Here is a 15,985-nt window from a genome sequence, read left to right as displayed (position 1 = left end):
TTTCTCAAGAAAGCAAGCACTAGCAGAAGCTGAGATGAGTTAGAGTTGCCGAGGACAAGGTGGAGGGTGGGGAACAATTCCAGGCAGGAGGAACCCAAGGCTGTCAGTCATCATGTGTCAATGACCTGATGTGGGAGACGCACGCCACATCCAGGGACCTAAAAAGGGCTCCAGTGCTGTGCAGTGACACAGAGCCAGGAAGAGAATCCAGCCACTGACCTGACACGTCCACGTGGAGCACACACCAACCTTACACATCCACCGAGAGGCAACGAGAAGGGAAGAGGATTCTAGGTTCTGGCTCTTGCGACCAAGGATGTGGCTGTGCCATTTGCTGCAATAGGGGACGGGAGGAGGGAGGCTTGGGAGAGAAGGTGATGAGCCCTGCTTTGAACAGGATAGGTCTAAGGTACGTGAGTCAGAGCCGAGATGCCGGGGCCATCGGACACGAGAGCTCTGAGAGCATCTGCATGCACAGGGGAGCACGTGGGAGAATGCAGAAGAGATGGTCCTCAGCCGCTGCATTCTTAACTTCAACCAAACCTGGAGCCATAAGTTCACTCAACGATGGCCAGAAATTCATGAAGGCTACCTAAGCTTGCCTGTATCTTCATAAGAAAAAAGCAGATTACCAAAATGTAACCTGATGACTAGGAGTGCGTCTTAACCAACTATGTCCCAGACACACCCTCCTAAGCCATCTCTGTCTCCTGCCCCTCTCAACATTTGGTGTTTATAATTCAACACTGAGTTACAAAGTAAAGGCCAGAATCCTTTAGCAATATGTACAATAAAGAAATGGCGATGATACAAATGATAGCTAGAGTTTATTCAGTGCGTATTATATTACAGGACTCGTATATACAGGACTCGTATTAATTCTTCACATGAATTCTCTTTCATAATCTTAACAGTAAAATAATAACTTGGTATAGTTATTGTTCTGGCTTCATAGATCAGGGAACTAAGACTTATTAGAGAACTTCTGAACTTGCCCAGGACACAGAACCAAGTGATAAAGTTGGAGAAAAGCCAGCAGTGGAGGCTGCAAAGCCCACACCTTTAACCATTGTGGTGTAATCCAAACCAGAACTAAAATTTTAAATTCTCATTCGTAAAATATTGGCTCAGAAATCCTGAAAATCTTTCTCCAATGTCTTGTGCCTCAGTTTCTGTATATTTATTATTTTCTTGTGCAAAATTCCAATAACGCTACAAGGAAAGATTGTACAAGATGGATCATGAATCAGTGTATGAGGAACCACATGGGGGTTTAGGTAGTAAGTGCAGTGAAAAACCCTTTGATCTGACGTGATCCAGGCAAGTTAATGGAAATAATCTACTAAAGAAGGAATCACTACATTTTACAGTGACCAAGAGACAGAACTCAAACATTGTAGTTTAACTTAAAACATATAAATACACATTTATTATATAATCATTGTCTAATTAAATGATCCAGACTCATTTCTTTAGTTTGAGATGAAGAGATTAGAGTTCTATGTCATTTTTCATTCTTTGAACTGTATTCATCATGGATCATCTGTAATTTCCACTTTAATTTCTTGATCATGGAGTAAACATGTATTGTCATTGGCCAATAATCTGATTTTTAATTTCTTTTTATCTGTTTGCCTTGATTTTTTTTGCCATGTGACCTGTTCTTCTCACTAGTCTTGCCCAAACCTAATTGAAGCTTCTTTTTTTTAAAACTTACCTTCAGAAAGCTTTTCCAAAGTCCCATCAATTGTCCTAAAAACAGCTTTCTTTGTGCACTCATATTTCATCAGTTTCCATAAATTAAACTGCATTACCTTGACAAGTACAATTGTCACCAGCAGGGTGGAAACAAGCCTGACACTCCTGATGAGCAGCCAGCCAAGGGGTTGTTGCCAATGTACTTGGGGTCCTAGAAGGACACTGGCCAGAGGGAGTGCCTGGTGGACGCCAGCTGCGTGGTTTGCTTTACGGAAGATATGGAGGGTTCTGGCCAATCTGGGGGCATCCATTAGCGTGGGAATATTAAGCATGTGTACGCTCTACCCTTGGCATTCAGGAGGAGCCCCTGTGGCTCTGAACCAGGTTGTAGATGTCTTGGTGATTGCCCTCACCAGTAGAAAACGAAGCATATTCAGGACAAAGGTACCTTGTTCCCAAGGACCTATTAATCCAAGCTTCATCACTCCTATGTGTTCCTTTCTCTAGATCTTTTGCTCTTGGTGGAACTTGTCAAAAACTGATCCCAGGGCTTCCCTGGTGGCGCAGTGGTTGAGAGTCCACCTGCCAATACAGGGGACGTGGGTTCGTGCCCCGGTCCTGGAGGATCCCACATGCTGCGGAGCGGCTGGGCCCGTGAGCCATGGCCGCTGAGCCTGCGCGTCCGGAGCCTGTGCTCCGCAACGGGAGAGGCCACAGCAGTGAGAAGCCCGTGTACCGCAAAAAAAACTAAACAAAAAACTGATCCCAAGATTTTATATTTTCAAATGATGACTGTGTCCAACCCCCGTTAACTCTTGCCAGAGTTGTTGGTTTTGTTGTTTTGACCTAGAAGAGTCAAGGTCAAAATTTGAGCATAATTTGACCTAGAATTGTCACCTAGAAGGTGACAATTATGAGATACACATTCAACTCCAAAAATATTTACTCTGAAGTTAGTTTGTTTTTGGAGAAGGAAGGAACTCAAATCTTCCTCCAGGGGCTCACAGGGGACCTTACTGGTTTGAATTTCAAGGTCTCCATCAAGGGGGGAACCTCTCTCTACATGAAAAGTTAAAACAATGAGGAGGAAAGCAATAACCTCGTGGCTTCTCTCACAGCAGATTTAACACTCTTTCCTCTTTATCCCATGTTCTACCCACCTCACCTCATTCTCCCTTTTCAACCTGGAAGACAAAAGGGTGGAGGGAAGGGCACTTATGTTCAATCTCACTTCTCAGATTAAGCTTCATGTTGTCAACACCCTTTTCTGCATTCTTAGATGATTTACAGAGGGGAGTTTGTTGTCTGTATAAACTGTGAATCTTTGACACAAAAATTCATACTCATAAAAACTGCTTCTGAGCCTCTCCTGAGCCAAATAGAGGTGTCATTACAAAGTGTTTTGGGCACAGAAGGGTGATCTCTGATGACTGAGGTAATTCGCCCTCATTCCTAACTCAGGAGGCAAGAGGTATGCCCCAAGCCTGTTCAAAGCCAAACACTGTAGCAGAAAAAAGAATGACCCAGAAGCTAAATTCTCTACTAGTCAGAGGCAGGAAGTCATCAGGGACTGAAAAGCACAGAGAAGGCTCCCAGGAAAATAGGGACTTGAGCTGATTGTGTTAGTTCTGTCACAGAAACAACCATTCATGACACTGGTTAAGGAACAGCAAGGCAGGCTTCATTCAGGGGAATGATTTGATAGGTGAAGGCATGACCACAATAGTGCTTTGCAGTAGGGGAGGGAGATTGGATTCAGCTTTGAATACAACAAGGAAAAGTGGGAATTTATAGCCAAGGAGTGAAGGGGAGGAAGAGGGGTCATTGGGTGAAAAAATTACTAAGAGGAAACATCAGGGGTGAGGGGCATTCTGGCTAAATTGGCTTCACAGGAGTTTTGCAAAAGGCAGGTGAGGAGGATCAGAGATTACCTGGTGATGACAGAGAGTGAGGACTTTGATCGATATCAAAGGTGATAAGATATTGTGGAGATTCTGGCTAAACTGACTGAGCAGGATACTTGCTAAAGTGGGCTCTTAGGGGATATGCCCAAGAACATGGCTCAGTGGAGCTCCTAGGTCACTGGTCAGAGAGACACTGTGTCAGCCCCCAGGGTGGCTGTAACAAAGTCCCACAGCCTGGGGGACCAACAACAGGAATGTGCTGTCTCAGGTTTCTGGAGGCAAGAAGTCCAAGATCAAGGGGTGGGCAGGGTCAGTTCTTTCCAAGGACTGTGAGGGAGAATCGATCCCTGGCTTGTAGATGGGCATCTTCTCCCTGTGTCTTCACATTGTCTTGCCTCCATGTATATCTCTGTGTCCACATCTCCCTTTTTTTTACAAGGACACCAGCCATGCTGGTCAGGGCTCACCCAAATGATCCCATTTTAACTTGATTTTCTCTTTAAAGATTCCATCTCCAGATAAGGTCACATTCTGGCATGGTAGGGTTAGGGCTTCAACAAGTGGGTGTTGACTGAAAAAAAAATGCACAATGTGAGAGTTGTGAGTTGTTTTATTTGGGGCAAAATAAGGACTATAGCCCAGGAGACAGAATTTAAGATAGCTCTGAGAAACTTCTCCATAGAGGTAGTGGGGAAGGTCAGTGTTACATATGATTTCAGTGACGGGGGTACATGCAGTCAAGCACACATTTTGGCAGAAGCTTCCTGCTAGTCATGAGGAACAGGTGTCACCATTAATGATTTTAGTGCTTTTCTAGATACGAGGAGATGCAAGAACCGGGCTCGTAAAATCTTCTCCTAAAAATATCTATCTGTCTGAAGGCCTGTTCTGCCAGTTTTTCCCAGAGCACAGAGGGCCTCATTCCTGATGTCCACCCTGAACTCCTTTCAGTAGATGTTGAAGGTCAGCGGCTGCAGCAGTTCATGATTTAATCCTTGCAGAGGCAGATGGCAAGTGCCGATTTGTAGTTGGCCTGGGTTTGGAGGGACACAGTTCAGCCCGCAGCCCTGACTCCTGAAGAGCTGGGAAGAGAGAGTGGCAGGGCCCAGCGGTGTCCTGTGGGGTGGTGGGTCTGGAGTGGCGGGGAGGGAAGCTCCATCGTTCTGTCACTAAACTTTCTGCTTTTCCAGTTCCAGGTCCCCCCGCGGGAGTCAAGGCGGCTGCGGCCTCAGCCTCCATGGTCTTTGTGTCCTGGCTCCCCCCTCTCAAACTGAATGGCATCATCCGAAAGTACACGGTGTTCTGCTCCCACCCCTACCCCACAGTAAGTTGGTAAATCACCCAGTGCCTTTCAAGCATCTTCCAGAAACGAGCCACGGGCGCTCACTTGAGACATTCTCCTTCCTTTGTTTCCCACCTCCTTGGGTTTCCCCAGTGGTTTTATTCTTCTCCCTGCTGTCTGCACATACAAAGCAAGGTCCTCATTACCACCTCACTGGAAAATACACTTCTGAATCCTTCTAAGGGACACAGTTGTCTGGAATGATTGTTTATTGGGTGAGTTCCCACAAACACTGCCAGCCGGCTTATCAAAATCAAAACCCGGAGGCCTTAATTGATTGTCAGTGGACACCACCTATTGATTTTGCTGTTGGGCTCATCCTTCAATTCACTTCATGCTTCATCTGGCTCCCTCGCACACCCTGACCCCGTCCTCCTTCCCTGCCCATCGCCCACCGAGACCCAGCAGCCGGAAAACCCTTTTTATGCTAGAAATGAAGGACTTTAACAAGACTCTATGACCCTCACAAGTACAACAGTCAGCTTAATTCATTGTGAAGGAATTAAAAGGTAGGGTACTTAATATTTCAAAATATGGGATTTGCTGTCATTAGTATTAACACCACTGAATGACGCTTACAGAGTTAGAGTGTTTCTTAAACAGAAGAATGTGTGTATCCAAAGGGGAAATTTCAAAGAAAACAAAAAATGGTTCATGAAATTTATGACGTCTTCATAGAAATGTTTATAACATTTTCTGAGGTAGGCGCTGTGTCCAATCCATCTTTCCAGCTCCCAGCTCCCGGCACAGTGCATGACATGCATAGCCATTCACTGTTTGTGGAGTGAATACACAAATTAATTTTGGTTTTATTGTGGTAAAATATCAAAACATAGAAGGTAGCATTTTTAAGTGTTCGATTCAGTGGCATTAACTCCATTCACATTGTTGTGAGACCATCACCACCATCCATCTCCAGAGCTCTTTTCTTGGAAAACTGAAACTCTGTGCCCATTAAACACTACCTCCCATTCTCCCTCCCCCAGCCCCTGGCAACCACCCTTCTCCTTTCCGTCTCAGTGAATTTGACTATTCTAGGAATCTCATAGATATCACCGGAATAAGACAGTGTTATCTTTCTGTGCTTGGCTTTTTTCACTGAGCATAATATGTTCAGGGTGCATGTATGTTGTAGCATGTGTCTGAATTTCCTTCCTTTTTAAGGTTGAATAACCTTCCTGAACTAATTTAGTAATTACTTTTTAATTAAAATGACATGCTTTCCCAAGTCTAGAGTCTGTAGGGGACCCAGAGGCCCAGTGGCACTATAGACACTGAGGATGATTAACGGTGGGGAGACAGGGGGAGAGCAGGATTGTGGCTCACAGCTGGGCCTCCATCTCTGAAAAATATCAAGTTGTGTGTTCTGCTGTTTATATGTCAACAGCAGCACCTCTGGAGTTGAAGTAGAGACTTAGAGGTAATATGCTTAGATATGGGTTTCAGAACTTGTGTGAGTTCCTTATCTGGTTTCAAACATGCTGTTAACTCTCACCTGCTGAATCCCACCATCAGATCCCACCATCAAAGTCCAGAGATGCAGAGCAGTGTAGAGGACACGGTGGGTGGCCCTCTACTCAGAGGCCATTCACTGAGGACCCTGTGCAGGTTCTGATCCTTTGGGCATCAGCCCTGACATACCACCACATTCAGCAAAGAGAGACAAAATTATTGCTGAAAGTGTGCCCATATTTCACTCAACTATGAAGGGCTTCTTTATTTGTATTCATTCATTCATTTCTTGATTTGCTGTAGGACTCCCAATTGCTCTTTTGACTCCAACGAGCTAGAGAGAGCCAGCAGGGAACACCGGCAGCTCATCCTCATTCTGTCTTCCCAATCGGCTCTTTATCTCTAAACTAAAAGCCCCAACCTGGCTTATTTGTAATTAGTCCTGAGTGACTGAGGCTTAGAGGAGCGAGCCCGCGTTTGTGGATCGTGGGTGCTATATTACTCTCCATCCTCCCAGCCTACAAATTAAGTCCTATAAAAAAGGAGGAGTTACTATCCCAAACACAGTATCCATCGAACACTCTGTAGGATGGAATATAAATAATTTCCCAAGGGATTTCCAGTCTCTCCCTGCATAGAATAATGGGACTGAACTATCCAGGACCTTCTCAACAAGAGCCTTTCAAAAAATACCTTAGCGAGATCAAACTAACCAGAAAAGGTGGGAAATAACTGAATTTCTCACCTCCTTGATGTCTTACAACCACTAGCAGGTGTTTCTGTGCATTCTTTAACCATATTAAAAAAACATTGTGAATCTAGAAATATGATTATCACAAGGTGCCTGTGGTCTCCCGGGAAGCACCACTTATTAAGCTTTGCAGAGAGGACCCAGAACTCCAGAGCTGTCCTCAATAACACGAAGTGAACCAGAATCAGTTTTCTTCCATCTCTAGAACCACATTGCTATTCATCTATTTCAAATATCACTTAAGACCACGAGGCCTATTTTTAATAGACTTTATTTTTTAGAGCAGTTTTAGGTTGACAGCAAAATTGAGTGTGAGGTACAGAGACTTCTCATATGATACCTATTTTTAAAATAAAATAATACCATTGCAAGTAAAGATGAGAGAGAACTAATGCACGTGTCTTCAGAGGTGAAGACTTAAAAAATTCCATCTACTATTCTGTATTTTTCCCATGGAATGAATAAGGAACTATAAGTTACTGGAAAGGGGGAATTTTTCCCATCTCTAGTGTCTGCGATTTAATTTTAAGTCAGAAAACGATGCTATCAAATTTCTGAGGCTTTTACTTTTCTGCCAATGTATCGAAAGAAACACCAGAGGGCAGTCCTAGTTCTATGTATTTTTCCTGCTCGTGTATCTGAATTTTTTTTCCTTTGAAATGACTTCATAGTCGAATGTAGAACATGGGAAGATAAATTAGGACACAGCATACTCCGTAATTTAATCTTCTTTATGAGAGTCCCTCGGCTAACCTCCTTGCTGATGTAAATTTTCTCTCAAGATCCTCAATTCATGCCCCTTCCTTGTGAAAGTGCCTCGTTAAAAGACACAGGCTCTTTTCTCTAATATGTACGATGCATTGTCTGATTATAGGCATTTGTTTCACGGTGTTCCCTCAGGTCAGTTTAGTAAAAGTCGTCAGCATATGAAACTTTGTATGTTGCCAGACAAGAAACTGGAAATTTGTCTCAAGGCTGGTTGTCTAAAAGTGGTGCTTGGTAAACATTAATCTCACTGTGAGGGACCAGCTAAAGCAAAGAGACATCAACCTTCCCAATCAGAGCAAAACCTCAAATCTGTTTGATTAAGGAATTCATCATATAATTTTTGGAACCATGGCTATTACTTTTAGTATATAATGGTTTGGATGATCAATTCATACACTATGAGAAGCAATGGAAATCCAAAGTAATGAGCTAGCCTTGTAAGGTCCCAGGTAGAAAGTAGTTAACCTGGATTTCCTCTCTAACGACCCTCCCTACTTAAAAGCAGACTGTGAAAAATGTTATATATTACATAAGCACTAGGAGGTAGAAATTGTCTGTTCTCCAAGGCTAAGCTGGTGGACATAGAAATGTGAAATTAGATAGCACAAACTTCTCATTAATGAAGAATAAAAATCAGAAGGTCTAAAAAATTATATCAGTGAGCTATGATCCACCTCAGTTAGTCCAGTTTCAGAAGATAATGTTAGCCAGTTCCTGCACAAAGTAGAGCCCAGTAGATGCTGCTGAATGAGCAAATGAGACTCATAGCAACTACCTCTCCACAGTGGAGCCCACAACTCAGAATTAAGCAAGTCTTCTAGGAAGCAAAGAAAGTAGCCTCTACCAGGTCCAGACAACATTCAAGCCAAGGTAGCAGGTGTGTGTTTGCCTCCCAACCCTCCCTAGACTGCATTCCCTAAAGCTATAGTGGGGCTGAGGACAAGACAGAGTGGCTTTAGAGAACCACAAATATTCAGGAATCTCAAGTCAAAAAATGGTGCAATAACAGAATCAGGGAAGTAGTATCTAATGTGACCACCTGAATTTATAATGATGCTCATCATAATATTGATTGTTCCTCTCTCAGAAGTAACCATGGGCCTCCTGGTTGTAAAATTCCATTGCCTCTTAGGAAGAAGTAATGCTCTTCCTATTTTAAGTTGTAGCATCACAAGCTATTATATAGTTATTTGTTTTTAAAATTTGTTTTTCTTAGCTTCCATTATCCTTTTATTCTTTCTCCTTTGTTCTCCCTCTCCCTCAACACCCCACCCTTAAAGGTAGGCATTTTTCAATACTCTACCTTCTTTTCATATTCTTTACTATCTCCCTGAATAATTGAATCTATTCTCATAATTTAACCATCATCTGAAGTTAAGGGGTTCAAAATGTTTATCTCTAACCCTGACAATCTTAGAGAACCAATCAGTCCTATATTGTCAACTTCCTACTATCCATGTCTTCTTGGAGACCCCACCACATCCAACATGTCCAGAACCAAATTCATTCTTGCCCCCCCTTCTGTTCCTCTTTCTCAACTAAGCTAATCATTACCTTAGACAAAGCTAAGCCTTAGATTAACTTTGACTCCTGTTCTCCCTTTCCACTCATTATCTGATTTGTTTCCAAATCATTTCTTCATTTACCCAGCAAATTTCTGTAGAGGGCTACCTTGTGCCAAGGGCTGAGCCAGAGTTGAAGGTGTATTAGTCAGGAGAAGCTGAGTTATGCTGTGTAACAAGCATGCCTAAAAATATCAATAATTTCCACCAATAACAACTTTATTTTTCTTTCACATTCATGTTCATTGTGAGTTGGTGGTAGCTCTGATCCATGTTATCTTCACTCCAGGAAGGACCCATATGGGTTTTATGGCAGAGGGAAATAAATCTCTGGAGAATCTGACATAGGCATTAAATGCTCCAGCACAAATCAATGGCTAGAATCCATCACATAGCCTCACTCAACCACAAGGGAACCAGGAATACAATCTGAACACATACTGAGAAAACAGGCAAACCAGAATGTTTGGAGAACAACTCTAATACAACCAAGGGACTGCAATGACAAAGGATAGAGTGTCTTTCTTTGAGAAGTTCCTAGTTCTAGGGAGGGCAGAAAATACTAGAGATGGTCACTGCTCTGTGTGGCATGGCAAATGACACAACAGTGGCATGGACAGCACTGGATGACACAGGAGTCAGGTAGGAGGGTGTTACTCAAATAATCAGGTCAGAGACTGTTACTTAGGACATATATACAGTCCTGGCTTGCAGGAGGGGAAGAATTGTACCTGATGAGAGGGTTTTATGACCAAGGGAAATAGCACCTGCAGAGTGACATTGTGTCATGAAGAGTCTTTCTCCACAACATCTTTCTAATCCTCTCCCTTCCTTTCACTCCCACCACCATTGCCTTGGTTCAAGTCCTTGCTTGGGAAACCAAACTACCCATATCCATTCCCTTCCACTGTCTGCATCACTGTCATAATTATTCTTCCAAATTCTTTGTCCAATCATGTCATGCCCTTGTGCAAATTTCTTGGATAACTTCTCCTTTTTTACCTAAAAAATGTTCAGAATTGTCAAAATGACCTGTGCAGCTTTCCATAACCCAGCTCCAATGGCTGTTCAGCCTCCTATTCTAGTAACCTTCCTCCATCCAAAATCTAAGCCACACTGTGTCTCCTGTGTGTGTGTGTGTGTGTGTGTTGTGAGTGTGTATTGTGTGTGTATTAGGTCCTCCTCCTCCTTGTCTTTTCCCTCTCATCCTCCCATGTAATAATGTTTATTCTTAAGGCTCAACTTATTTATTCTAACATTGTTGAGCACTTGCCATATTCTAGCTGCTCTGTGTTAAATGCTTTATGCTTATAGTTTCCAAACTTGTTTTTTCATGACTCACAATCGGAAATATATTTTATGATCACACTCCAGTACACACACACAGCAAAAGCCTTGTAAACAAAACTTCACTTACTACACATGATGCACTCTGATATTTTCTGTTATATTGGATTTTTTTCTCTTCTTTTATTTTTTAAATGATTTCCAGGCCCACTAAATTGCTTCTATGGACCACATTTTTAAAAATACTGCTTTCATCAGTTAATTCTGATGATTACCTTATGCAAGAGGGGTTGTTTTTATTCTCTTCTCTGTACTGGTGCTGACATGGAGACTGTGCAGCCTGCCCAGGACCACGCAGCTTAGCAAGGTAAAGACAGGGTCTGTAGCCCACAGGGGTCTGAGCTCAGGAACCAGGCTCTTCACCCTAACAGCCTACTGCCTTCCCCGGGGAAGCTGGCCCCATCTCGCCTCAGCATCCCCAGCACTGATTTTTAACCTTTCTTTGACGTAACCATAATCTCTTGCATCACTTTTGGAGGGGGGCATAGCTGAGCCCCCGCAGTGGCACGTCAGTTTCTTAAGTACAGGAACCACAGTTAGTTACTATTATACCTTTGGAAACCCCGGTATTATGGTGACATAGTAGATGTTCAGCAAATGCTATATTGAATTAAATTTTATGGATGATGGCTATGAGTCAACCAATAGAGGTTAAACTGTATAATGAAGTTTCTACTTAATAAGGCAGGAAAAGTGTGTTATATACTTTGGGATGCTTTCCATCCCCTAAGGATTTAGATAAAATGCCTGTGCTTTTGAATCACTGACATGGAAATCATTCTGCCACAGTTCCAGCTAAATGACTTATTGCTGGACCTCTTTATTCTGTAATGGCAAAGCTGTAAATTATGGAGTTGCCAAAAGTCATCCAAAGAATACACAGTCATGTTTCACATACATATACGCAATTAATCACATGTCAGCAGATCTTTTTTGGGCACCTCTGTGTGACAGGCATGCATTAGGCTCTCTATGCTCTTGAGATTAACTGAGCTCTACTCTAGCACTCAGCATCGTATCATATGACTGGGAGAAACCTAGAAAAGTTTCCTTGAGACAGACCTACAGCTAAGCATATGAAAACCAACTCTGGTTTTATAAAATTTCTGGGGAAGTATCAATATATTCTTGAACTTCCTTAGAAATATCTCAGTATTTCATGGCCAGTTCTGATGAAATATGTTCTAAATCTGCTTTAAATTTTTTGTGCTGCAATTTACATATATTTATTAGACTCCAACTCTTTGGGGGAGTGAGGGGAAGTACATGCTATCTTTTATAATCTAGTTCTTTAAAAAGATGAAGAACAATAATCTAGTTCTTTATCTATCCTCAATGAACCAGCCAATAACTGCTCAATATTTCTGTTAAGTCCATATTTTAATTTTTTTTAAATCATCATCTGTGGTGCTTCAGTATCATTGGGCATAAAGTGAAGCTGTCCAGTTGCTATAATAGGTCAAAATGCAGGTGACCCCTATGCTAAGGTTGGGAGAAAGCTTGGCCTTTAAAATCCTGAGCCCGATTTTGGACTTTATTGAACAAAGGGAAGCAGAATCATTTATTCAAATGGAATTTCTGTACAGAAACAAGCCCTAAAAATCACCCTTCAAGCCCAGTCTCACAAGATTGCCTGCTCAACTTTGCAGATAAATTGCCAATACACATTCTGGCTTTGAACTGCCATTCATTCTGACTAGACAGCGGTGTAAACTTCTCCACTGCTTCCAAAGTAGCCACAGATGAAAATGCCCTTTTTTTTTTTTTTTTTGGAATACGTGGGTCTCTCACTGTTGTGGCCTCTCCCGTTGCAGAGCACAGGCTCTGGACGCGCAGGCTCAGCAGCCATGGCTCACGGGCCTAGCCGCTCCGCGGCATGTGGGATCCTCCCGGACCGGGGCACGAACCCGTGTCCCCTGCATCGGCAGGCGGACTCTCAACCACTGCGCCACCAGGGAAGCCCCAAAATGCCCTTTTGATCAACTAGCTTTTGGAGTTTTTGGAAGAGTCCAGCTTTGAAAACATATCATCTTTTTGACTTGGTCTGATACAGACATGGGGTACTATTTAAGGAAATAAATGGCTTCAGATCGTTTTCAATTAAGAAGTAAGAATGGCTATTTTTTTCCCAAAACTATATATTATACCTCTATTACATTTATTACCTAGAACAGCCTTTCTCACAATTTCTTTCTTATATTGTGAGAAGTTATGTAATGCTAAACCAGTTCTTTTGTGCAAAATTTGTTGAATAGCTGATAGCAATCAAGTTAAATTAATAAAGCCTTTTTACAGAGAGATCATTTGTATGGCAGATGGTATGACAACAGGGAAAGGATAAGACAAAACTGTGCTAAATGGAGGTGATTTTGTTTGAAAGAGAGTGGGAAATATAAGCATCCTGTAATGTCAGTCTGTCTATTGGGACAATGCCCTGATTCTAAACAATAGCATGGAGAAACTAGTTTCTTTCATGCCTTTTCTGCATATCAACTTTAATTCACTTGCAGAACATTATAACAATAATTTTTATATTTGGGAGACCCAAATTAAAATATTTTATATTTGGAAGTCTTTCTTAAAAGTAGCCCATAGCCATTTATATAATAGCCGATAGAGTGATCTTGGTAAAGTACAGAGGAAACCACCAAAATTGACTAAGATAAAACAAGTAGCTTTAATATGCTATTATTTCTATGAGAGCTGGCCATCTTAGTCTATTTCGTTAGGAAGATCTTTGTGCTGTATTATCTTCTTCTAGAGATGAAAATAATGAAATAAAATGGAAATCAGATCAAAATGTATTATACATAGAAATCTTAAAAGAGGTAAATCTTAAATTGATCCAGCTAACTGTTTATTCTTCATGTAACTGAGGCTCCTTCTCTGCCACTAAACAGAAAGATTTTACATGCTCTGAAAGAGTCATTGCCCTATAATTAAAAGAGCTATCATTTTGTTTATTCTGCTTTGGAGGTTTTTTTAATCACTGCTGTGAACATTCTATCTCTGAAATCATAGCATTCAATTTTTTTTAAAAAATAGGATGTTAATAATTAGATGTTAAAACTTTTTCAAGTACCATATTTCTTTGATAGAATTAGTGTTTCATTAAAAACTTACTTGAAATTTTTTAAAGTGGAATTCTGTTTATATCCATCAGAAATGCTGAATAATTTGATCTGAGCAGTCTGTGACTCCATAGTCATCCTCTACACGTATTTTTCTGTTGTGCTCAAATAAATTATAGGTCATTATTAAAGTCACTAAGACAACAGACATTTCCTCAGTCCATTCCAAAGAGTGGTTAGTGGGTCCCGACCCTGCAATGTTCTAGCCTAGGATCCCTGGGGGATAAGTGGAGGGCGGAGGGTGAGGCAAGGCCCACTCAGAGAGCCTGAAGCATCCATGGGGGAGTGATGGTAAGAACATACAAGATTATAATCTAAAGGGCACTCTAGGATTGACCCCATACTAGGACACAAAGCAAGCCTCAACATATTTAAGAGTATGGGAATTATTTCAAACATCTTTTCTGACCACACAGGCATGTAATTAGAAATCAACCACAGAAAAGAAATGAGAAAAAAACTATTACATGGAGACTAATCCAAAGGGCAATAATGATAAGGACCCTAAGGGACATATAAACAAAGGGAAAATATAACACCTGATTGAGGGGATTAAAGAAGGCTTTACAAGTCCATCTGTTCAGCTAAATAGTGTAAGAGATTTGAAAATGGATTCAGCCACTATTGGGTAAACATCCAGTTTTATAGAAATTACTAAAGAGCATTTAAAGTAGCTCATTGTGGCTAATTTTATCTTATTTACTGGTTAAAAAGTATCTTAGACATGAAAGGAAAAACAATACACCAGCATCCCAAGACAAGAATAATTCTGGAGTGAAAGTAGGACTGGAAGATGCTGTTCCTTGCCTTTTCATGGGGTGATATTAAAGCACTAGGATAAGACTAACCTAAGCAACCTTCACATCATTTTGAGGAGGATACTATTGAGTTCCTCAGAAATGCATGACTCCACCCCCCAGACCTAAAGCCATAACACAGAAAGGCAGAACACTGGAAATGTGAGCTCTCTGGCTTGGGTGTCGAAAGGTGAATATCGTTAGCTGTATTTTCCACTCTGGGTACAATTTTAGGGAGGCAAGCATGTCAGAAGCCTTGTAAAAACTTGCTATAAATTTTTTTAAAAACAAATGCATGAAGTTCCCTTTTATTTTCCTAGGCATTTTACAAATGTGAATTCATGTCCTTGGCTATGACAGGGATAGTTTTAGGAAGGGAATTCAAATGATTTTATTTCTAGATTTTAGTAGGAATTTGTCAGTTGCCTTATTTTAATTTTTCCTCCGTTTGCCAAACCATGGTTATAACTCCTTCCTTGACGAGCAAACTTACCTTATAATCTATACGATGGAATTGAATTCAATAAATGTCTATGAATTCAAACTCAGCAACTATTTATGAGCTTTTATTATTACTAGGCATGGTATTAAGAGCATCTGCACAGCCCAAAGGAAAGATCTGTAGTCCAGCGAGCTTGTATGACTGGCCCCAGATGTCCTGTACCTGGTGTCAAGCCTCATCGTACACATATTTCTAATCACATCAGCCTCCACACTTCCAGTGCAATGGTGTTGGCAATACCCCAACTACCTCCCAGAGCAAAGACCCATGAACATTTGATTTGAAGTACGATATTTAGCTCAATAGATAAACTACTTACACATTTTATAATTTAAGTGTGTGTCTTGAAAGAATACCGAAGTCTTCCCTCAAGAAAACTATGGACTGTCCCTGTTCCGTGACACCAGCTAAAGAGAACAACCCTGTTCTTCTTATTCAACAATCTCTGATGGACCAAGAAATACATAACTCGGCTGCCACTTGGAGGATTGCAACTGAAGAGTGATTAATTAACAATCAATGTCAGTTAACTCTGGATTCTGATAGAATCAGCAAGTTTAAATACATTTTAGATGAGAAAGAACAACCTTTTCTCAAATGGCTAACAGGAATTTATGATGGGCGCAGAACATTGGCCACCCCAATCCACAAATGCCCTGTCTGCTCCATCATGCTGGCACTGACCAGAATTAGAAATGAGCTGTGGGGCAGAATTTCCCATCAAGAACCAA

At 41.5% G+C, this 15,985-nt stretch overlaps 1 protein-coding gene across 1 annotated transcript in view; it reads left to right on the top strand.

The window, feature by feature from the left end:
* DSCAM (DS cell adhesion molecule) overlaps window positions 1-15,985 on the top strand; it is a gene marked incomplete at its 5' end in the record, with an annotated part of 743,298 nt that overhangs the window by 651,453 nt on the left and 75,860 nt on the right. Inside the window, one exon of the mRNA XM_060149089.1 lies at window positions 4,793-4,926. Within this exon, the coding sequence (XP_060005072.1) occupies window positions 4,793-4,926 (134 nt within the window). The remainder of the gene's footprint in view (window positions 1-4,792; window positions 4,927-15,985) is intronic.

Source organism: Lagenorhynchus albirostris, chromosome 5 (genome assembly GCF_949774975.1).
Source record: "Lagenorhynchus albirostris chromosome 5, mLagAlb1.1, whole genome shotgun sequence".
Classification (NCBI taxonomy): domain Eukaryota; kingdom Metazoa; phylum Chordata; class Mammalia; order Artiodactyla; family Delphinidae; genus Lagenorhynchus; species Lagenorhynchus albirostris.
This window is presented reverse-complemented; position numbering and strand designations above follow the sequence as displayed.